The sequence below is a fragment of the Myzus persicae genome, unplaced genomic scaffold (assembly GCF_001856785.1).
Source record: "Myzus persicae strain clone G006 unplaced genomic scaffold, MPER_G0061.0, whole genome shotgun sequence".
In the NCBI taxonomy this organism is placed as follows: Eukaryota; Metazoa; Arthropoda; class Insecta; order Hemiptera; family Aphididae; genus Myzus; species Myzus persicae.
Window position 1 is genome coordinate 547,766 of NW_019104189.1, and position 23,777 is coordinate 571,542.

Below are 23,777 nucleotides of genomic sequence, written 5' to 3' on the forward strand. Positions count from 1 at the left end.
TAGTATAACCGGAGTGTTTTCGTCTATATATAAATAACAGAAAGAATTCTATGAAATGAGGAACTAATTTATTTTATTATGTTTTCTTCGAATCTGCATATCACCTACTCATTACAATAAAAGTGTAGGGGAATTTGTACGTATCATTGCCTCTGGGTATTTTTTTTTGTAGAACATTGGTTCTGCAATGACCTATAAGTTTTGCACGTGGAAACTATAGAATTGCCGGGAAATCGCTGAAGGTGAAAATAAAAAACTTATTTGAATCGCACTCCGTAACCTACACAATATTTATTGGGTATTACCCAATAGGTCATTGCATTTCACCGATTGCGGTCAGACATGACGGTTTCGTTGGAAACGCAAACATTGCCGAGGTCTAATGTAAATCAGTGTATATACAATATTATACAAATATCAAGTTCGCATTTTCATGTTATTATATCATTATTGTTTAATGACTAATATATACTATAATAGACAATAGTATCTCTTACACATGAATAACCCAAGTACCTATATATTTTAAATATTTTTACTCAATAGTCAATAAATTTATCAGATATATCTTGTCATCTTGATACATTAAATTTTAATATTTACGAATGTATTTTATTTTTGTACCAATGAGTTATTGCAGTAATAATAACTTATTACATAGGTACATTGTACATACTATTAATTATAACCCAAATTTTGGAAATTATATCGAATTCTTTGGTATATAATAACTAATTGTTGAATTAGTAAATACATTACGGTAGGAACCTGTAAAATAATACTTTTTTAAATACAATGTAACGAAAAAATGTTTACGATTAGTTAACATTAAGTACAGTAGGTATTGAATGATACCTATATTAAGACTTAAGGTATTTAATTTAGTTGAAAAAATATATTAAAGGGATTATATATGGCACTCGGGTTCCGGACATTCAAGTAGGTAGGTACCTAAGAAGTAATAATAAGTCTAAATATGGGTACCTACTTAATATTGGTTATACATAAATAAAATAATTTGTGAAATTACTTACAATTTTATAAATTTGAAAATGGAAAAGTTCGACGTCAATACATAATACTAAATAGCACTTTCGTACACTAAATTCTTCAAAGACACATTATACTTAAACGACATTGTTGTGGCTACGAGCACAAGTTGAGGTTCAATGACGGCAGGTAGGTAGGTACCTATCTTGCCAGCAGCACCTGTCTGCCCCCCAATATTCATTTGAACTAAAACCTTCAAGGTCTACTGGCGAAGTGGCGTATTAAATACCTACACCGGCGTATTAAACGGATTAAAATATAATATTGTAAAACAATGTCAATTGATTAGGCTTAGGCACCTACTGTTTACTCATCGAGAATTTAAGACATCCTTCAATTAATCAGTTGTTTTTTGTAAATAGATGCGAATCAATTAGTTCTCATGATATGTTTCATGTTTATGCAAAAAAGTTAAAACTAAACTAATATTCAAGAAAATTTAAAAAAAAATCATTTTTTTTATGTTTCGTACATTGGTTAATCAATTTTAATATATCGTATTTAATTTAATAAATAATATATGAATTGATAGTGATAATTTATAAATTATTATTACTCACCTAGAATTGTTATTTGTACTGTGTATCCTGTATGTAGATCAATATTATACGTATTAATTTAATTGTTCTTTAATATAATACCTTGTACCTAGTCCATTTTTTGAATAAAAATAATAACAAAAATAAAACAAAAACAAAGAGTAGAAAACAAGGATAGAGATAAAAAAGGTTTGTGTATAACAACAAGTATCTTGTTGTCAGGGGTTGTCAATGGACAACAAGTAGGTATGGTAATAAAACATGTACAAATATATTTTATATTTTATACAAATATACAATATACATCCATGCATATAATTTTTTAATGAACAATAATGTACAGTATTGATGATTCATACATTATTCAACCATTGAAACTGGTTTTCACTGTAGATTATAGAATAACAGGTAAGTATAAAACTAACTAAACAAAAGAGATTAATCATTTTTGGGCTGAACCTTGGTAGATGAAACTACTGTGATTAAATTACATATTGAGTAAATTTAAAAGCACTATGAATCACCTTTGAGTTCACTTTGCTTTTCCTCCATTATTCGTTGTGCTTCCAGTACATATTTATCAGCCAATGCAGTAATCTATATATTACATACAAATAAATAAATAATGATATAAATATATAAATAATGAAGATCAAAGAATGATTTAGGACAGTATTTTTTAATCAAAATTCTTTTAATTTAAACAATTTTTAAATATTTTAATTGCAAATATTATAAAAAAAAAATATTTGATTGAATATTATATAGTAAAATGAGCTTAAATTTAAATACCAAAGAATACACTTATTACTTTGATACATCATTATTCACCAAACATTCGCGCAGGTTATACACATCCAACAAACTACGAACACCATATTCAGATAGATTTTTTTTTTTGAATCTCAAGTTTTAGTTTAGTATTAATAACACTTTTTAGTACTACACACTTTTTCAAATGAGAAAGCACCCTGCTCACGCATATGGCAGGGTGCGTGGTGTCAACAACAGTGGTCTGCAGAGTGGGGAGGATAAGTAACTTAGAACCAGATTTCGTCCTCTGCCTGATGCGCACTCATTTTAAAAAAAGAGTATAAATAATTATTTTAAAAAATGTTGTTCGTATATACAGGGTCGTACTCAGCCCTAAATGGCAAACTAAATCTTACGGGACCCTAAACAATAGTTTTTTTTTTTTGGCCAGGCCTTCGAACAAATAGGTCTGAACTCTGAGTACGACTCTACATTTATATTATAAGTAGCATGCTACTAGATATTTTTTCTCTGTAAGGAAACTTGAGGTATCATAGAAATATGTTTTTGGGTGTAGCACAGTAGAAATATATTTAATATTTTAACAGCATAATATATTTTTTTATTGTTGATTTTCATTTCCATGGCAATAAACAAAGCCTTACAAAATTAGCCTCTTAGAAATTGGTTAGAAAAAAAAATTCTATGTTAAAAATATGAAATATTAATTGAATGACTTCATTAATAATTATAGAGATTCTATAATGATATTTAATTTAATTTAAATATAATAATGATTCAATTTATCAGTTTTAGCATTACTTTTGTTAAATTACTTAAATATAATTTGATGTAAAATATTGGAGTATAATTCTTCAATACAAATGTATTAAACAGATAGACAATAGTAAACTCTTGTGACGGTATAGTTTAAAATTATACATAACTAACTATTATAAATGTTGTAAAATTTGCATTATTTTTTGTCAACTAATATTGTTTATGCATTCAATTTATAACAAAATGTCAACATTAATAATCTTAAAACTTAATAAATTAAAATTAAAACTAAAACTAAAAAATATAACAAAATGTACATTTTGATGTGCAGATGGAATGAATGATTAGGATACAAAATAATAAATTTGGTAATCATAAATATGATTATATAAAATATATCTTTAATATGATACCTACAAATTATAGTATTGTCAGCAAAAAAATAAATACTATTCATAATTTTCTTAAATTTCTTATCATATGCTCTGATATATACCTAGAAAAATTAATTTTCAAATATCTTCAAAGAAAATAAACATTATAAAGATAAGAAACTGAAAGTTCTATCAACCTCAACACTGGAGTTAAAGTTAAACTATTAAAACATTGTAAAAGTTAAGTAAAAGAAGAATAGTATTGCTTTATTAATCATATAAATGCATTTGTAGAACTTTTTGTGTCATCAAAGTTGTTTGCTACTGAAGTTTAATAGGTAACTGACTACGCATACATTTTTTCTGAATTAAAATTGTTAGTATCTACTATTTACTATTATTGTTAAATAATATCATGTGTATACATAGTATAACTAACTGTATTTTGGTGTAGTTGTTAAATAAAATTAACTAATACAAATATTTTATAACCTACTTATTATAATAGTCTATAAAATATTTTTTTTAAATTTTTTGTCTTTTTTATAAACAATAAATAGAATTTGAATAAGTTTAAGACTTAAGGAAATATTGTGCATTTCTTGTTATTTCAAACTCATCATATCTTAAACATAACAACTTTGATTTGTTTGAGGACATGTACATAATTTTATTTAATGGAGTAAAGAAGGATAAAGGATTTAAAATTGAAAGCATATAATTTTCTGAAGTACCTGATCTTGCAAAGTGTGAACCAAATCAGTCGCCAAGGCATCATTGTCTTTTAATAGTTTGATATTTTTATTTTGTAATTCTTTAATAGAATCTTTAGTTTTGATGAAAAGTGCCTTTGCACCTTTGCTTAGGTTTTCCCTATGTTCTTTTGTAACTCTAAAATATGAAAATGTAAAAAAATTACTTATTTTCAAAATGTTTTACTTTAATACTTTACTTAGGTATTGGTATAAATATAGAAGTTTTATCTTGTTGGGGATTTAAATTCATACCAGAAGCTTTTAATGATTCCAAAACAGATGGAATTGCTTGTGGAAATGATGTCATGTTCAAAATTATTGTTTTAGGATTTTTTCTCACAATCTGTGCTAAGTCTTGTATAACATATTCATCGCCTTCAAATGTAACTGGTAGTGAATCCAATGCTCCTAAAATGTGAGTTTAAGATTAAATTGTTGTTAAGTATTTTGTGGGTACTACATTGTTTCTTATTGATTAATCGTTAATAGTTCATCCACATTTCACATTCCATTTAATAAGAACTTAGTTTCATTGAAAATAATATATATAATATTTCACGGGTCAATCAAGTTTGTCTGTCTTGCAAGTAAAGTCAGTTTGCTGTTAATGATAAGGATAACAAATAATAATATAACATAATACAGTGAATTGTTTTTATTGTGATAGGTATACCTGTAGAAGATCTTAAGGACAGATTTTTGATGTAGTTATTTTTTAATGCAGCCACAGCCTTTTCCATTTCAGTTTTCATGGTATTGTATTTGAAGTGCTCAGCCAAAAAGTTCTCATCAATGGATACTTTCTTCTGACCTTAAAAATGGATATAAACTAAATACACAAACAACATTCACTACTTATTAGATATTTGCATAATGGACATTTATCATAGGTGAAACGACAGATGAGGCCAGCCAGGCTCATGTCCTGAACTAATACTGACTTCAGTAATAAAATTTAAAATTAATATAAAAAATTTATTTTGTAATTGGAATTTTTTTCCCATATTTATCATTTGGTCAGTCCTGATGAAATTTTTTAATTTCGCTTATGGTATTAATCATTGCAAATATGTGCTGGAAACGTGATATTATTATACCTTATTACCTTTATTGCTTTTCTTGTCTTTGTTTTTGGCATAACACCGAACCGAATGGTGTGTACAACATAGGTCGCTGACGTTATTATTGAGAAATTTTGATAACCGGCATTTTGGGCCCAACTGCGATTTTGCATCTAACCTACCAAGACATTGGAGTGCGATGTAACATGGACTTTGCCCGTACCGCAGGGCAGAGACGACTTGAAATCCTACAGCAGTCGTTATTTTAAACATGTTGATTAAGACTAAGCACCAAACGGGATGCGACGAGAAATCGGGAGAATAAATGGGATAACAAGAATTTTGAATTTTGAAATATTATTTTAGGCTTTTGCCTGCTGTTTGTCCTTAGCCCGTGCTTGTCGTTTTCGTTTATAAAATCGTTATCTCTTATCAAAGTCCCGTCGTCGACGACATAGATAATGGTATCAATAGCACATCTGCCATTTTGTTTTTCATACCATCCCGGAACCCACAGAGTATTCAAAATTGTCATCATATTATTCCAAAATTAATATTACTATTCATACATAAAAAATAAATATAATCATATGACAACGATTTTCGATATTTCAAAGATAAAACTGTGTTTAGTTTATGACCATAGACGACTTTCAAAAAGAAAAGTTCGATATGTACCGATTCGTATATGGAAGTCCGATATGGATTGGTACGTTTCTGTGGTATACCGCTCATGTAACTTCTTGAAAGCTAGTTATTGAACCGATACACTCAAATGTCTTTCTTAAAAATCTTGATCTCAGATTGTGAGTACCTATAGAACCAATAGACTTTCCGTACGAAAACGACAACGACTGATGAGGCTGGTGGCGGGCGGATAGACTACGCGTAAAATACAAATTTCGCCGTTGCCGCCTATTTTATTTAGCTTTGGCAACGTTGCGCGGCGGCGGCGGCAGCAGCGTTGCCGGGTCGCATGATCAAACAAAAAAAGTCAATGCACTCGTCTGCCGTGGCTGTGGACTGGTCGCACCGTCTCTATGTCGCCACCGACCGACGCCGCCGTTATTTAGTCTCGCGTACTTGTGACTTGTGTGTATCGTGTACGTGAATTTTCGTGCAAGTCCGAATCGTTCACGACACGCACACACATACACACACACACACACACACACACACTAGTACGGTACTACACTACGCTCACTCACACACACATTCTCAGACGCTCCGATTTCGATTTATTTTTTACCCGTGCGGCGTTCCCGACCGGTGGTGTAGTTTCTTTGCGCGTCTGTCGGTGGTCCGAGGTTGCTGTTTTACTGTATTTACATCGAAATCGCAACCGACAATCGTCGTCATCATTATATTATGCGTTCGGTTTCCGTCCGACAAAACCGACGTGATCGCAGCGCATGACTCTATAGCCGGCAGACGCCGCTCTGCTAAAAACCCGACGAACCACCACCATCACCCGTTCGGCGATTTCGTCGTTTTGCAGTTAACACGTCTATACCACATCTCATACATATCGTTCACCTCGCCGTCACCGTTACAACAGTACAACTGCCATCACGACCACACTGGACTACTTAATAATATCGTAAATTTATCATTATTGTAGAGTGCCTACTACAGTAAATTTATCATTGTCACGGAATCGATAGGATCTGTGCGAATTTTGATTGTCGGTTCCACGGTTTACTCGTCGATGATAACCACCTAACTTCCTAGTAATATATATATTACTACTTTGCACCATCAACGGCGGCATTCTTCCTAAAACGCGACGTCAGCAGCTTTACAGCAGATCTACCTCGTTTCGTCTTCCACGTGAGCAGAAAACATGGCCGGTAACTATTCGATTATTTTTCACCTCACTATTATAATTACATACGGACATACTTTTATGGAGACCAAAACATGCTCCTGCTAATGATCTTGTGTCCGTCTCTCACGCAGGAAATCACTATCGTGTTTCTGTTTTCTTCTCCTTTTTACCTTCCATTTTCCGATGTACTTTACCCTCGTGAAATATTTTTGAACTCTGTTGTACCTTTAGGTTAACATTTGCACACTCTAAGAAGTTATTAGACAGCAGGAAGTCATCTGTAATTTTATATATTTACTGCACATAATTCTTTTCTACTTATCTACCTACTTAACTGCACACATTCAGTTACAAATGGACTACTTATCTATGACATAATGGGACATGGTATCAAGTATGCTACTATAATTTCCAAATTCCTACAGATCGTTTGGACGATCACTATTTTGTCGATTAGTAAATGGACTAGGTACCTGGATACCTATAGATCTTTAAATCATTACAGATGTTTGGATTACCTTCAAATCAGCTGTGATTTATGAAAGCAAGCTGAATTACAAATTTTGTTCTGATTTGATTCATTTTGTTATTTGTCGATTCTGTCTTGTTGGATATTGTTGAGGAATATATTAATACAAGATAATTATATTTAGGTACCTACCTAAATATTAGTATTTTAGTATATAATTTTTGAGCCATCTTCAAATAAGTGTTATTTGTTCTCAGTACTCAATTGGTTTAGGCTCGTATCAAATTCATCCAGTGGTTATCACACAAACTTTTATTCCTTCTGTAACTTACTAATTTTGATCATAACTTTCAAGTAAATATATCTAGTTGATAGTTAAAATACAAAATTAACATTTTAAAGGCGCCTATGCCTACAAGTACCTCTTTATTTTATTTTCTACCTATTATAAAAACTATTGAACCATAACCTCAAAATCCCTGTAAAAACTAAAAACATTTAATTATTACAAGGTAGGAGGTACCTACCTATATTTTCTATTCATGAGATTATGTTAATGCTCAATATACCTACCTTTATTTGTTAATTTTAAATATCTATATTATAGTTCTTAACTTTATTATGTTCTAAGATTGAGGTTGATGACCTAAGTAGATTATATCATCCTCATGTGCTTTGGTGTTTACTTGAAAAATAAAATGACAATTGGTATTGCGCGTATAAATTTGGTGATTCATGCTTTGTCTGTGATTAAGCAATCCAGTCAAGGATATTATACAAATGTCTTAAGCTGTGTTTATATTGATGTATCAAAACGACAAACTGTTACATGTTCACATCATATCCTTCCTCAATTATTGACATTGAATGGATTGCCTAAATTGATGAGTGTAAAATACTTGTATGATAATGTATACTGTTATGTTGCTCGGGTGTGTAAGCGTTGTTACAATTTTCCATTTTATTATACAGGTGTGGTACTTTGCCTAAAATATAAATTTAATCTATTTTTAATCTAAAATTATTTTAAATAGAAGTAGCTTACCTATCTATCTTTATTAATTATTATTAAGTGTAATTTAATGTACCTACCTCTTTATTTAGATTTAGATTTAGATTTTTAACTATTAGGTAGGTTTTTAATTCTTACTTACCTATCTAAATATGAGTCAATTCATCAATTTGTAAACAGTAGGTACCTATAGGAAAAATAATACCTACATTGTTTAGTGTGTGTGTGTACCTGCGAGTACTAATTTGCATTCCATAGTAACTCGCCAATTAGTACTGGGTGGGTGGGTGGGTCACTTTTGTTAGTTGCATGTGCTCTCAAAATACTTCTGTGCGCCACTGGTACTTACCTATTTAATAATTACCCATAATTTCTTAGACTTTATTCTGAAATACATATACCTATTATGTATGAATCATGTTCATCTAATATGAATTTTAAAATTTTGCACCATAAAAATAAAATACTTTTAAGTTTCATTCAAAATTTGCCAATACCTATTATTTATTAATTAAGTACCTTTTATCACTATATTATTACATATAAGATAATAGGTAATTAATAATCTTTAATAATACCTACCAAGTTATTGTAAATACAAATTTCAGTTATTTTTGTTAGTTGTTGATATCTACTGCCTATTTATACCAAATATACTAGTTAGGTACTAGCCCGGGTAATAGTTACATAAAAATCATTTAGATAACATTAGTTCATCAAACTAAAAAATAATTTATGTTACCTCCGATGTTACCTGATTTTGGCCTGTAAAATTATTATGCTACTGGACTGATAGTGCTATTTTCGTATTTTACCAGCCTTAACGTCATTATATAATATTATGTACATTTTTTTTTGTGTAAATCTTTAATTCTACTCAACAATAGGTATACTCGACAATATATCTATTTTCTCCTACTATCTATATAGGGATTAGGCTTCGTTATTGGTACATCGATAAAAATGCTTGCATATATTATTATTTCCATGTTACATTCATTGTTATACATTTTCATTTGATCGACCATTAATTTCTTTAGTAATTTTTATTGTTACCTATACCAATTTAATTGTTATTGTTATTGTATTTTTGCAGAAGATCGAGAGTCCAGTGATCGGAAACATGAAAAATCAAAGAAGCGTGATAGGGTTAGTTACTAAAAAATGTTTTTTTTTTATCGATATATTATTATTTATTAATTTAACAAAGCCATGTCTGTTCTAACTATATGTTTTGGTACTTGTGGTATACGTTTTACCCATAGTCTTTATTCCACTATTTTTAATGACATAAACACTTTTGATCCCATTGTTACTGAACAAGTTAACCAAGAGTATAAACATACCAGTGAGTCTTATTTCTTTGATTTAAAATCTAGTGGTTATTTGGAGCCCAGGTCAATTTTAATTGATATAGGAGATCCAAATATTGGTGATACTTTAAAAAAATCAAAAAATTGTAATTGGGGATTTGGACAAAATGCATTAGGGTTTAATTTTATTGAAGGAACTACAAATAACTGGTCATATTGCTATTATGTCAAAGGTCCTGAAATGTTTGAAGATGTTTCTAGTCGGTTGAGATTTGAAATAAATAAAATTGATAAAATTGAATATTTTTTAATAATATTATCACCTTCGGGTGGTTGTGCTGGATCAGCATGTTTTATACTTGAAAAATTAAAACAGGATTTTCCTAAAATTTCTTTTATTGTAGTCTTTGTCATGCCATATCAGTCAAAAGATGCTATCCAAAATTATAATACTTCATTTACTATTAGCAAACTGTACAGTATATCAGATTGTATTTTTTCATTTGATAATTCTGTTTTACAAGAAGTTTGTCAAGCTGGGCGTTCAGAAATCAAAGTTTCATTTGATGATTTGAATCAAATAGCCAGCAAACAATTAATATCTATATTTCAACCAGTAGAACATCAAACATTTCCTTATTTTCTGTCACTTGTACATGATCAAAAATATAAATTTTTAAGATTACAGTCATCTCCAAATTATAGAAAAGAATATTCTTCATATGAATCAACTCCAAGATGGGAAGCAATTGTGAATCAAACTATACGTTCATTAAATTCATCACATTGTGTGTCTTTTGGAAATTTTGTTGTATATCGAGGTGATACTTCCAATGATGTTGATAAATTAAATTTTTCTGGAAAGTTAAGTACTTTATCATTTTCTAAACATATTCTAGAGGAACATAAATTTTTACAAATGTTTCAACAAAGACATTTTATGGGTTCCAAATATTTAAGTGTGTTGTCAAATAACTCAACAAATGTTTCTGCTTTAAGCTCTGTAGTAAAATTAGCCAAACGGGCTTTTTCCCATAAAGCATTTGTACATCATTATATTCAATATAATACAAATATCAATGATTTTAAAAATGTTTTTTCTCATGTGAACGAAATTATTAAAGACTATTATGAATTAGAGTGATTTAACTCTTCATAGTACCTACTTTTGTTTTAATTTTATTAACTATTAGATCTCAACATATTAGTTATAATTTTTTCTAGTCAGTTGTCACAAATTAGTCTTAAGGTGTTCCTAGATATTTTTTTCACTTTATTCCTGTTTTTAACGACAATTTTAATTATTGGTACCTATTTGGTTTTTTTTTATAAAAACTTATAATTTTTTTTTTTAGTGTGCTACTGAAATTGTACAAACTTGAGTGTCATTTAAAATAAATAATAAATCATCTTTTTAGTTTTGATTGAACACACATTCATGTTTATTATTCATATTATTTTTTTTTCTTCCCATATTTAGTTGAATAGTTTAATTTTAGGTAACAATATTGCAGACAAATTTGTATTATCATTTGATATTGTATGAAACTTTGTTAATAAGTGTATGAATGATGTTTTAAATACTAAGTCACGTTGGCCAATATTCATTTTTATTTAATCTTTAATCATTTGTGAGATGCTTATGAACTAATCATTCATTATTTATTGGTCCATAATATATTAATGAACTTTAAAATAAATTTGTGGAACCCTGTTATTAATTAATAGATATTTAGTTACTGTAAACATATCAAATGGTTACATTTTGGGGTTTTTATTTAATAATAGCTAATGAATTGTGTATGATACAATTTAAAAATAAAATATATACTCCATATACGCCTATTCAACTACTACTATTATTATTAATTTGACTACATAAGGAGTTATCAGCTTAACAGCTTAATATTTTATTTTTATGTTTTTTAAACAGTTATCATTCTTAGTGTTTTAGTCCTCACAAGTGTTTGGTTATTTCAAGATTTTATATATTATCTTTTGATTTTTGTCTCTCAACATCAACATTCAATCATCTCAATTTTCTTATGAGTGATTCATGTCTATTCAGTTGAACACCGATCAAGTTGAATAGGTGTACATGAGCTTTTTATATAAATCAAAGGTAACATTTTTAAATAATGTACACAAGGCCTTTTTTTTGTATCACTATTTAATTATTACTATTGATTATAAACTTTTTATTCTTTACTTAATGATTCCTATATATAAGTTACAGCTAAATATTTTTTTTCATAGTATACATTTGGTTTGGTTATAAAACTATAATTGGATAAAAGGGGCCTATATCATTCTTAAAATATTATTTTAAACTTTTTTTTTATTCCGCAGGAACATGAAAAAAATGGTGTCAAGAAAGAAATTAAACGAGAATACAAAGATGAGCCCTATGATTCAGGTTATCATACCCAGATTAAAAGAGATTACAAATTAAATCATAGTATTAAGGATGAAAATTTCTCTGATGATGGTGACTTTAATATGTCTAGCCACAAGAGGAAACAAAGTGATGATGATTTTTCTATAAAGGAAGAAGTAGCGTCTGATGATGACATACCTTTATCAAACAGAAAACGCAAGCATTCTGAAAGTAGTGAAGATGATGTTCCTCTGAGCGCTCGAACAAAGCATATTAAAAAAGAACACAACAGCAGTCACAAAAAACATAAAAAAGATAAAGAACATAAGAGTAAGCATAAAGAAAAGGATAGAAATCATTCATCTAGAGATTCTAAACATAAAGTAAAAAAAGAAAATAATACATCTCAAAAAGAAAGTCCTGTTAAGGGTACACCAAAGAAAAAAAAGGAAGAAGAACCGCAAGAAGTATGGAAATGGTGGGAAGAAGAGAAAAAAGATGATGGTGTTAAATGGAAGTTTTTGGAACATAAAGGACCTGTTTTTGCTCCAGCATATGAACCTTTACCGAGTAATGTTAAATTTTATTATAATGGTAAGCATGTAGTTCTTTCAGAGTTAGCAGAAGAAGTAGCGACATTCTATGCTAAAATGCTTGAACATGATTATACAACAAAAGAAGTATTTAATAAAAACTTTCTCAAAGACTGGCGCAAAACTATGACACCCAAAGAAAAGGAGTTAATATCTGATCTCTCATTATGTAACTTTAAAGAGATGAATGTGTATTTTACTAAAAAATCAGAGGAACGTAAAGCTATGAGTAAAGAGGAAAAAAAGAAAATAAAAGAAGAAAACGAAGCTATGCAAAAAGAGTATGGATTTTGTACTATTGATGGTCATAAAGAAAAGATTGGTAATTTTAAAATTGAACCACCTGGTTTATTTAGAGGAAGAGGTGAACATCCTAAGATGGGTATGTTAAAAAAACGGGTAGTACCTGAGGATGTCTTAATTAATTGTAGCAAAGATTCTAATATACCTAAACCTCCACCTGGTCACAAATGGAAAGAAGTCAGACATGACTGTGGTGTCACCTGGCTTGCTAGCTGGATAGAAAACGTGCAAGGACAAGTTAAATATGTTATGTTAAATCCATCTTCTAAACTTAAGGGAGAAAAAGATTGGCAAAAGTATGAGACTGCTAGAAGATTGGCGAAATCAATTGATAAGATAAGAGAAAATTATATTAATGACTGGAAATCTCGTGAAATGCATGTAAGACAAAGATCAGTTGCTTTGTATTTCATTGATAAATTGGCATTAAGAGCAGGAAATGAAAAAGACGAAGACCAAGCTGATACTGTAGGCTGTTGCTCTTTACGTGTGGAACACATACAATTACATGAAGAATTTAATGGCAATGAATATGTAGTTGTATTTGATTTCCTTGGTAAAGATTCCATTAGATATTACAATGAAGTACCTGTAGAAAAAAGAGTTTTCAAAAACTTGAAGATATTTATGGAAAATAAAAAAGGTAGTGATGATTTATTTGATCGTTTGAACACATCAATATTAAATCAACACTTACATGAACTTATGGATGGACTTACTGCAAAAGTTTTCCGTACATTCAATGCTTCATGGACACTTCAACAACAACTAGAAAAATTAACTGATCCAAATGTGTCTGTTGCGGAGAAAATCTTACAATATAATCGAGCGAATCGTGCAGTTGCTATTTTGTGTAACCATCAACGTGCTGTACCAAAAACACACGAAAAGTCAATGGGAAATCTAAAGGAAAAAATTCAATCTAAAAGAGCAGCTGTAAAAGAAGCTAAGGATCAATATAAACAAGCCAAGCGAGATGTGAAAGACGGTAGTGTGCATTCCAAGGCTCAGTTAGAAAAGAGGAAAAAAGCTTTAGAACGATTAAAAGAACAATTGACTAAATTAGAAGTTCAAGAAACTGACAAGGAAGAAAACAAGACAATTGCTTTAGGTACGTCTAAATTGAATTATTTGGATCCGCGTATATCAGTAGCTTGGTGCAAAAAGTTCAATGTTCCTATTGAGAAGATATACAATAAAACGCAAAGAGACAAGTTTAGATGGGCCATTGACATGGCTGGACCAGACTACATATTTTAAAGTTTGAATGAAACGAAATAACCTGAATTCAATATCAGTGATTTAAAACCAATTTTATATTGATTGTCCTTTTTTATTTTTACTTAATTAACCTGGCGGAACAGTGTTTTTACAATAATTATTGGTACAAATTGATTCTTATTCATGGTACCATCATTGAAATCAATTGAAGAAAAACATAAAAATGTAATTAATAAAAAAACTATATATTGTATTCTTTTTTACAATTATTCATAGATTTTTTTCTTTGTATTGTAGTATCTGTCTTAGAACCAAAATATATAAGTTTGTAAGCATGTTTATTGTATGCTAGACCTTAATTTTTTTTTACCTTATACTACTGATTGTAAATTGTGATAATGCTCTCGTAATATGATTAATAGTATTTTGTATAAAATAGAAAACAAATTAAAACTTATTTTGATGTACTTTCAAGTAATGGTGACTTTTGTAATTTTAATTTTATTAGTAATGTATTACAGTAACAACTATTGTTTTACATATTAATAATGCCCATAAAAAGGGGGTTCTTCCAGCAAATAATATTATTAAATTAGTTGTAATAAATGTCAGTCGTAATGTTTTTTACTGTAATACAAAATGTGTACAGAATTATATTGAATTTTAAATTAAAAGCTTAACAAATTTTAATGTTATTATCATTTTCATATTTTTTTAAAACCAATTAAGTAAATTCTTGTGATTGAAAAAAATATACTCAATATAATTGTTATAATATACTTATATATAATTTAAAGAAGAAGTAGGTACTTACACACTTTTATTTATATTATGTATGGTTTCAAATGTAATGATTTCAATTCAAATAAAATAATTCATCCAATTTGTTTGTATTTTCTTTCAATACTTGGTTTATTCCACCATAAAAGTAGTACTTTATTCATAGATCAAAAGCCCATGTTCCGATAATGTAGTGTTCATTATCTTTCCAAGTAAAATGCAAATTACCTTAGGACACTTCTTATTATATAATATGATAATCATGTCAAAATCTTGTACTTATTATATCAAATAAAATCACAGTAATTTCCATTTATTAGGTAATTTGTATTTGGCTATTGCATTATTGTGTAGTAGGTAATACTAATTACTATTGGTGCGGCAACAGTGTTTACATTACGTTGTCTTAAAATTAAAAATCAATATTCTCTTGGATAAAATAAATGTTTTTATCATAAACCATGATACTAGGGAACTATTTTTATTTTTTTGAAACAGTCATCTAATTGTTGTACCTAGCCAAAACTGTGCTTTGGCTGTAAGTATTGAATTTCCATTCTAGCCAACTGCTCAATTTCATCCAAGAAACTGCCGGTGCTAACCCCCCCGCATATTCTGCAGTTAGTCTTTTGTAATAATTAGTTATATCACTATATCAGTAAACAACACTCCGCCCTAACTCCCCACTCAATAATCGCTTGTTGAATAAACCTTTTAACTGTACATGTTAGTTTAATAAAGTTAAATAAGAATTAATTAACCTTAAATTGCATAAATAATGATGGCGTTGTTGGTTGATCCAAAACTGAATGTGTTATTACAAAGTACAAACTTTTAAATATAACACTGCAGCTATAAATGATTATATTAATTATTAATCGCGAGGAATAGTGTACCTACATGTGCAATTGCCACTTGAACAAATACCTACAGTAACAGTATCGTGACGCATACATTGTTCTTGTCGATAATCATTTAAAAAAATTTTGAACAGTTTTTACTTAGTTCTACGGTTACAATACTTAATAGTTATACATATTACAAAGATGTATCAGTATCGTTGTTTCACTGATAACACGTTAAGGTTTTGGGGTTGTTGCAAGCCTACAAACTCGTCTTTTGTTAGTTCTGTCTTCTGTCTTTATAGAATACTAATAATGATAACGCGACTGGTCTTGACATTCATACATACGATGGATTGAGCGTGATTGTGGTGAAATGTCGGAAAACTGCACAATATTGTATATTACAGATATCGGAAAACTTGGTTCTCGGGAGTATTGTATAGGCAATTCGTCGTGCTCAGTAGGCAATACACATAAATATCTATTATTATTTATTTTTATTTTTGTATAATGCACATAATATTATAATAAAATCTTCGTATAATCATAATGATTGAATCATTATAATTTCAAAAAAGGTCTTGGTTATTGTCTCTAACATCATTATTCATTAAGTACGTACCTATACCGGCTATACGCCTATACCATACTTCATCGAGTGACACGTCGTGTAGTCAGTAGTGCCGTGTATGTAAATATAATAATATGTTGTACTTACGTTTCATAGTTTTATTGTTTTATCCGAGATCGGCAGGTTTGGATTTTCAACAGTTTTTATAGTCTGTATATCTTCTGTCTGGGGAAGGGGGCGTTTGAATGAATTTTGAGATTTATTCTAGAAGGCAGTTTATTTAGATACCCTTACCTAAAGTGTAATACCTCTATCGTTTAATACTATTAATACTTTATTTAAAATATAGTTTGCAATCATACACAATGGATATACAAGAAATAAATGCATTTGAAAAGTTCGTCAGTTTTGCAGTTTGATTACATAATTTGGTGTCTAATTTTTTGCGAGAAAGATATATTATAAAATACCTAATTCAATAGTTCCCTGCAATCGGTAATTCGGCATCGAATACCAAACAAGATTTGTAAATTTGTATCAAAAATTCGATGGACATCCCTTGTTTCATAAATAATAATTAGAATCGAATTCGGTCTCCTATAGAGAGCATCGTATTCAAACCTGACTTTGGAGTTCCGCTTGAGATTATTAGTAAATTAAATTTGTTGAGCGTTTTAAGTACCTACTACCGCTTCACCGGAAATGTACGTTAAAAACAATATAATAATATTTCGTAATAATAATAATTATTATTGTGATCCATTGAAATATGCATGACGTGTCCTCAAGTGTAACCCGGTACCTATCATTATAAATGTCGTTAAATTTTACGATTGTTTTCAAATAGTATCTGTACATTTTTTTTTCATTAATATCAATATGTTCACCTAATATTTATTTTGGATTTCTTCTATAATACACATATTATATAAGGTATATATTTGTATTTATATATAACAATATACAATATATTATACTAAGGGATAACTCAGCAGTGTCAACAATCTGCAACTAAAGCTCATATGCACGGCCTCACTCAAAAAATCTGAGTTTTATAATGAGTTGAAAGTTAGGTAACTATATAAGATTGACTTGAGAAACTTATCGGGACAAGAACGAATATCAGATTTAGTAATTTAATGTTCTTCGCAATCCAAAACCGTGGACAGGAAAAACATTTTTATTTTGGGTTGAAAGGGGTTGAGTATACATTTGTTTTTTGACTAGCAAATTTTAAAATTTCAAATGTGATTTGTTGATTTTGGAAGAACCCTAAACCCCCATCTGGTGACGAAACCCATTAATCAAAACAGACTACCTATTTGCAAACTTGAAAGCTATTTAAAAATTAAATCTTGAACATTTTATACGATTATTAATTTGTTGTGTACATATAAAATGATTGTTTTTTGAATTGTTGTCACCAACCAACAAATGATTATACAATACATCTATAGGTAGTTGTTTGTTTTTTTTTTAATTTTATAGAATTAAACTCAATACGTATTGATAGATGTTTAAATTTCTTTTGAAATTTTTCGTTATGGTCAATATGTTATGTAGTATCGCCAGTGACTCGTTAAGTTATACGAGTCATATTATTTTGCAAATGGTGAGGGGTTTTTCGTTATAATTTATTATTCATATTAAATGTCAATTCGAAAAGGCTGACAACCGTGACGACCACCGCATTGTACTTACGAATAAAATGGGTAAGTTAAAGATGGTAATAATAATAATAATAATAATAATAAGGTGTCGTATGCGATGTACCGTGCTTGGGTATTTATTGTTATAATCCTAATTCTTACGACACATTTTGCCGCACCCGTTTTAGACCGTATATAATATCGTTTTAATCGCCAAGTTCAAATTTTGTTCGCTCATAAAATTTAACTTACGAATCTCTAATATATTCGCTATATACATAATATGCGTGCACTATAATACGCATTCATTATTATTGTGATTGTTACCTACTACATATTATATTAAGCACATTTTCCTCTTACACTTGCGACGTTCGTTTCGTTGCTTAATCGTATAATTTACGATTGAGCGTTTCGTAAATCGCAATAAACCTGATAACGTTCGAATTGTATTGCCATTTGCCACCGTTGTGTATAGCTATGATGCTATATACTTTAAGATTTTTGTAGAATTTTAATGATACAACACATTATCACAGAGATTGCACTCGGCCATGAAAATATATATATGCTATCAAACCTATATAATATTACGACTCACACGTATGTATAATATTCTTCATTTCATTGTAGAGTTATCAAGTGCAAGCTGCAGGGTTGAGAATTTAATGCATTACGTTGGAATCTATAAATAACTGTCAAGAAATGTGTTCTAAAATGGTTCCAATTATTTTCTAAAAATATGTATAAACATATAGGTAGTAGGTACCTATGTATATTTTTGTATATGACTTAAATGATACAAAATATAACATCTATAATATACCTATGTACCTATCAAAGTGAACAATAATTTAAAAATATTATGCTTAAAACGACAACTTCAAATAAAAACTTTGCAAATTTATGTTCGGCTGAACCAATGGCAGTGTGTTGTTATCTTTAATATTGGAATTTAAAGTGAATTGCGATGTCTTATTATCAGGCATGATGGTATAAGATCATTATCAATGTTTATATGTCTGGTTAGGTCCATAAAGTAATTAATTATGAAAAAAGTAAATTATGAACATTTTTAAATTTTATTGATTTACATATCTACCAACTCATTAATCGCTTAAGAAACAAACTTGTTTGTAATTCGAAGTCTATGTGGACACGTTCGGTTATTGGTCTCTTAAAACAAAATAATTGAAAAAAAATTGCAGTTATTTGTTTACACCTTTCAACATAAGAAATGATTTTGTGTGCACACTTTAGCTGTAATATACATAACACATTTCGATGAAACTCAATTTCTTTTCCAAAGCAAAAAAAAAAAACCAAGAGAATGCATCAAATTAACAACCTCGCAGTTTACTACATATATATTATACAATGTACCACCGCTCTGGAAGTCATCTCACTGTATTTGTCTACATAAACATAAACAATGCAATTTTTTTGAATTCGATAATTTTGAAATACAATTTTGTGTTTTGTTATATTAATATCAGCAAGCTTAAAGTTAGGCTAAGACTCTTTGATAGCCAATGTTCGTAAATATTTTAATACTTGAATTATGGGTTTTCATTTAGTTGTATATTCAAATATTCTAGTAGTAATATAGCTGCATTAGCCATACACACCTACATTTATTGGAACTAAATATGTAACAGTTATAAGCCTATAACCCAAACATTTGGCCCTAGACCTGCACACTGTATGTATATTATATTGTTCTAGCTATACCTATATATAATTGTATAGTTGCGTACATCGATGTCTAGACCCTTCTTAATGTATAGAATGTTCTTACACGAAGTACTTATAAATAAAGTGCTACTGAAACATTCTATAATATACTTCCTAATACATATTAGTCTTGACTCTTGATAGAAATAAAATCGGTGAGCCAACTATACACACGCCCATACATAATACCCGTCAACTGTGTAGCAAGTACAAATGTATGCCATGATACCTAGTACCTATACACATACGCATATTAATACTATTATGTTCTTCTATAAGCACACGTTAAGCATTTTTTTTCACCCCTCACCGTTCGACCTTAAATTTTCACCCATACTTTTTTTTATTACACCTATTTAACCCTTAAAACCAATGAATTCGTCTATACGCCACACACAAAATAATAATTGAAAAGTTGTCTACCCTATAGTGTCACAGTTTTTGTGTTGTTTGTGTTACATTTATTATATGGCCAAATGCGAAATACCTAACTACATAACTATTATTCTTCTCTTATCCAAAACTTTCTTTTGCCTGGCAGACTGGCTGCCTGCAGCATGAAGGCTGGACTGAAGATGAAAAGCTCCAGCTGGCCGAAGCCATCGACATGTATGGCATAAGTAACCTGGCATGTATCACTAGACACGTGCCTACCAAAAAGCTCAAACAAGTGCAGTTTAAATTGCGTCAACTTGAAATTGAATGTCGGAAGGAGATCGAGTGCACGGACATGAAGGTTATGCAGTTCGTCAATCTCAATGAAATGGATGACTTGTTCCTGGCCGGTGGCACCAAGCCCAAGGACGTGTTGCTCAAGTGGATGGAGTACCTGGAGATGTTCTACAACAGGGACCCGTCCAAGTACGACAAGTTCAAACTTTTTTCCAGCGCGTTTCTGATCATGTCTGAGTGTACGCCGCCGCCGGAGACGCTCCCGGACGCCACAAACAACGTCATAGACTTCAGGTGAATACCCACATATTATTTTACTACATGTTTACCTTACGAAAATGTAGGCACTTATGGGAACATGCATAATTGATAAAAAAATATGTAGGAAAAACGTTGATCTATTTAAAAGGGTTTTCTAAAATTGCGGACTTACGAATTTCAAGTATAGGTACTGAAATGCTCTTTTATTTATGACCGTATTTAAAGCTTTAAAGCTGATAGTTCTGAGTGAAGAACCTTTTAATTTAAAAACAAAAACTATTAAAGCAATATATGGTTCATAAAATATATGTTTTGAAATTCTTAAAAAGTATTTTACGGATATTATACTATGATTACAGATGTTTAGTGTATTGGAATAAGCTGCTGAAGTAAATAGATAGCATGATGAGCAATGATTCTCGTTCGTGAAACGTATTGCACGTTGATATTTTAATTTTGAAAGATTTAACACTTTTGTAGTTTCAGCGTTTTTATCGAAATACATTTCGTTCTTATTTTATTCACTTGTATTTCATACACTTCGATGCAGATACTAGATTGATGAATTCGATCTATATAAATATTATATTATACACATTATGTTCTACAGATTTTATACATCTCGCATGGGATGCATAATGAATATGATGATGAATTATTGTATTGAGTGTGAGATTGTTGTTCTAGGAAGGTGTACTATTTCTTATACCGTGTCTTCAACAACTATTATGTGGGAAAAAATCACAAAGACACCAAGATAACGACCTACCTGCACGAAATGTTCTTGCGCGTGTTAGACGACATTGAGTACTCATCCGAAGAAGAAAAAATCACCATGTACAACATAGTGTCCAACTGGACTAGTGTCAACAGGGAAAAGTCGCTAAGAGTGTATGGGAAATCGGCTGGAGTCAAAAAGGAACATACACAATTGGTAAGCGATGTTCATGCATGTTAGTTGCTTTTTTTTGTGGCTATTAAAGTGGTGATATGCGGTCATAATGTAGATCGACATGTGCAGAAATTAAGTTTATTTTATCAGTTTTCTTATCTTCAACATTTGAGCACCGCTTAGTCTTAAAATACACAAGAATTGAAATCTTCACACTATACCATACCTGATTTATATAACCTTTCAATACTCAGGCTCTGCAGTTGTTTCACCCACAGTTGCATTCGTTCGGCTTGTATGGGTATTTTATTTTTTTGTTTTTTTCCAATTGACATATCATTACCAGATAGTATAATAATACATTTTTCAATTCTGTCCGAGGGTCCGATGATAATGAAGTATACTCAATACTCATATTATACTTTTTTATATCAAAATAAAATATAATTTTGTCATAAACATATTATATATTAGTTTTTGGATAATGGATGATATAATGATACATTGATATTTTTTAATCCATTTGCTGCATTCATTATTTTAAGTAAATTACGGTTGTTTTATTTTAATTAAAAACAATACATAATAATATTAACCTATCATTCTGTCCTCCATAATAATAATATATGTTCACATGCTAGCTCCACTACTGCAGTCCACTACTCGTGTTTTCCATTGTTTTTTTTTCCCATTTCAAGCAACCACCACACGTTAATTTACTTATGACCTAACCTTGTGCTCTTTAACTACTATGCACACATACAGATAGTTTTCCTTCGAATCAACAATGATGTCGCATGTGCAACTACTAAAAATAATTACGCATAATTACAATTTTTTCATAATTAATTCTTGTGATGCCTATAATATTTAGTATAGTCTCTGTCTCTAGCACACATAGTTGATGCCATGGTATCCATGGTGCCTGAAGAATACCAATTAATATTTAATTAAATAATTATTACGTTATCGATATTCTAATGCTTGGTGTTGGTTTTTATATAATATTAGGATACCAAACCAGATTTGAAGACGGACGAGTTCAAACCGAATTTGAAGACGGCCGGGTTCAGGGTTTTACAGAATCCAATGATTCCGAGTTTCAACCCACTCCACATCCGGTCCAACAAACCGTTGTAGTATATTTTGTTCCTTATAAAATCATAACATTTAAATTTTTTATGAATTGTGCCACGGTTCCTGTAGTTTCTAAGGCTCAATTACTAATTGTATTACTTTAAGATTTAAATTCCCGATCATATTTTTTTTCTAAAATGTACTCTTAATATTATGTACCTGATTATAATACGATTACGATACTAGGATACTTAAAATCGAAATATTATTTTTTCGACTTTAAAATAAGAATTACAAATTTAAATAAATAATTACGAAATAACAATTTTAGTTTCGATTTTTGTATAAATACCTCCTACTGCAGTTAAGATGTCTGTACGTAAACAAAAATACGTATGCTGCTATACAGCTGTGCAACTTTATAATTTATATCACGATGGATGCATGTATAAACATATTACATACTTATATCATATACCTACTATAGCCATTAGCTCAGAACCTTATAACACATAAGCCAAATTTTAATGACATCGGAAAATATTTTTATTTTATTTCTAAATAATAAAATTGCTTATTATAAAATATCTAAGTTGGAACTCATTTCCAGACTTATTTAATAAGTACTTTGAAAAAAATGGCTCATTCGCTTTCAACATAAATATACACCCAATATGCGCGTCAACATATAGGCACAGACGCACAGTTGCAAACATTTATTTTATACTATGAATAAGATTAAAAAACAAAGGAACACTACATTGATGGATGAACCTAATGCTGCTTGTGTTTTATTAACTAACAAAACACACACCTTATAATAATTATTTTTTATTATTTTTATGTAAAATGGAAACACTTGTAAGTT

The 23,777-nt window shown here is 29.9% G+C and overlaps 4 protein-coding genes across 6 annotated transcripts in view; 2 read left to right on the forward strand and 2 right to left on the reverse strand.

The window, feature by feature from the left end:
- The window catches only part of LOC111039752 (inverted formin-2-like), a 55,749-nt gene extending 54,551 nt beyond the window's left edge, over positions 1-1,198 (reverse strand). For both annotated transcript variants that reach the window (XM_022323363.1, XM_022323360.1), the window contains exon 1: positions 1,035-1,198. The gene's annotated coding sequence lies outside the window, so the exon portion shown is untranslated. The remainder of the gene's footprint in view (positions 1-1,034) is intronic.
- A 696-nt stretch (positions 1,199-1,894) lies between these two features.
- LOC111039779 (ribosome-recycling factor, mitochondrial) lies at positions 1,895-5,896 on the reverse strand. Its single transcript, XM_022323407.1, has 5 exons — positions 5,357-5,896; positions 4,925-5,062; positions 4,449-4,659; positions 4,231-4,387; positions 1,895-2,186 (listed from the first exon to the last, which is right to left on the reverse strand). The coding sequence occupies exons 1-5, from the start codon at positions 5,583-5,585 to the stop codon at positions 2,103-2,105; spliced, it is 819 nt and encodes a 272-aa protein (XP_022179099.1). The 5' UTR covers positions 5,586-5,896; the 3' UTR covers positions 1,895-2,102.
- A 422-nt stretch (positions 5,897-6,318) lies between these two features.
- On the forward strand, positions 6,319-14,864 carry LOC111039776 (DNA topoisomerase I, mitochondrial). 2 transcript variants are annotated; one of them, XM_022323405.1, is made up of 4 exons: positions 6,319-6,869; positions 6,934-7,162; positions 9,718-9,770; positions 12,284-14,864. In XM_022323405.1, the coding sequence occupies exons 2-4, from the start codon at positions 7,156-7,158 to the stop codon at positions 14,465-14,467; spliced, it is 2,244 nt and encodes a 747-aa protein (XP_022179097.1). In that variant the 5' UTR covers positions 6,319-6,869; positions 6,934-7,155; the 3' UTR covers positions 14,468-14,864. The 2 variants fall into 2 exon arrangements, with proteins under 2 accessions (XP_022179097.1, XP_022179096.1); XM_022323404.1 differs by lacking the exons at positions 6,319-6,869; positions 6,934-7,162 and adding an exon at positions 8,263-8,581.
- Positions 9,777-12,063, forward strand: LOC111039777 (tubulin delta chain-like). The gene has a single exon (XM_022323406.1). It carries the CDS (start codon positions 9,834-9,836, stop codon positions 11,076-11,078), a length of 1,245 nt encoding a protein of 414 aa, XP_022179098.1. The 5' UTR covers positions 9,777-9,833; the 3' UTR covers positions 11,079-12,063.
- Positions 14,865-23,777: the final 8,913 nt, after the last annotated feature.

Excerpts from the sequence above, each read along its gene's own strand:
- LOC111039779 (XM_022323407.1), bottom strand. The coding sequence starts at position 5,585 with ATGTTTAAAATAACGACTGCTGTAGGATTTCAAGTCGTCTCTGCCCTG. Across the intron at positions 5,063-5,356 it reads AGACAAGAAAAGCAATAAAG|GTCAGAAGAAAGTATCCATT; the intron begins GTAATAAGGTAT and ends TCCATTTTTAAG. Across the intron at positions 4,660-4,924 it reads GTCCTTAAGATCTTCTACAG|GAGCATTGGATTCACTACCA; the intron begins GTATACCTATCA and ends CTCACATTTTAG.
- LOC111039776 (XM_022323404.1), top strand. The coding sequence starts at position 8,278 with ATGTGCTTTGGTGTTTACTTGAAAAATAAAATGACAATTGGTATTGCG. Across the intron at positions 8,582-9,717 it reads TTTTCCATTTTATTATACAG|AAGATCGAGAGTCCAGTGAT; the intron begins GTGTGGTACTTT and ends GTATTTTTGCAG. Across the intron at positions 9,771-12,283 it reads AATCAAAGAAGCGTGATAGG|GAACATGAAAAAAATGGTGT; the intron begins GTTAGTTACTAA and ends TTTATTCCGCAG.
- LOC111039777 (XM_022323406.1), top strand. The coding sequence starts at position 9,834 with ATGTCTGTTCTAACTATATGTTTTGGTACTTGTGGTATACGTTTTACC.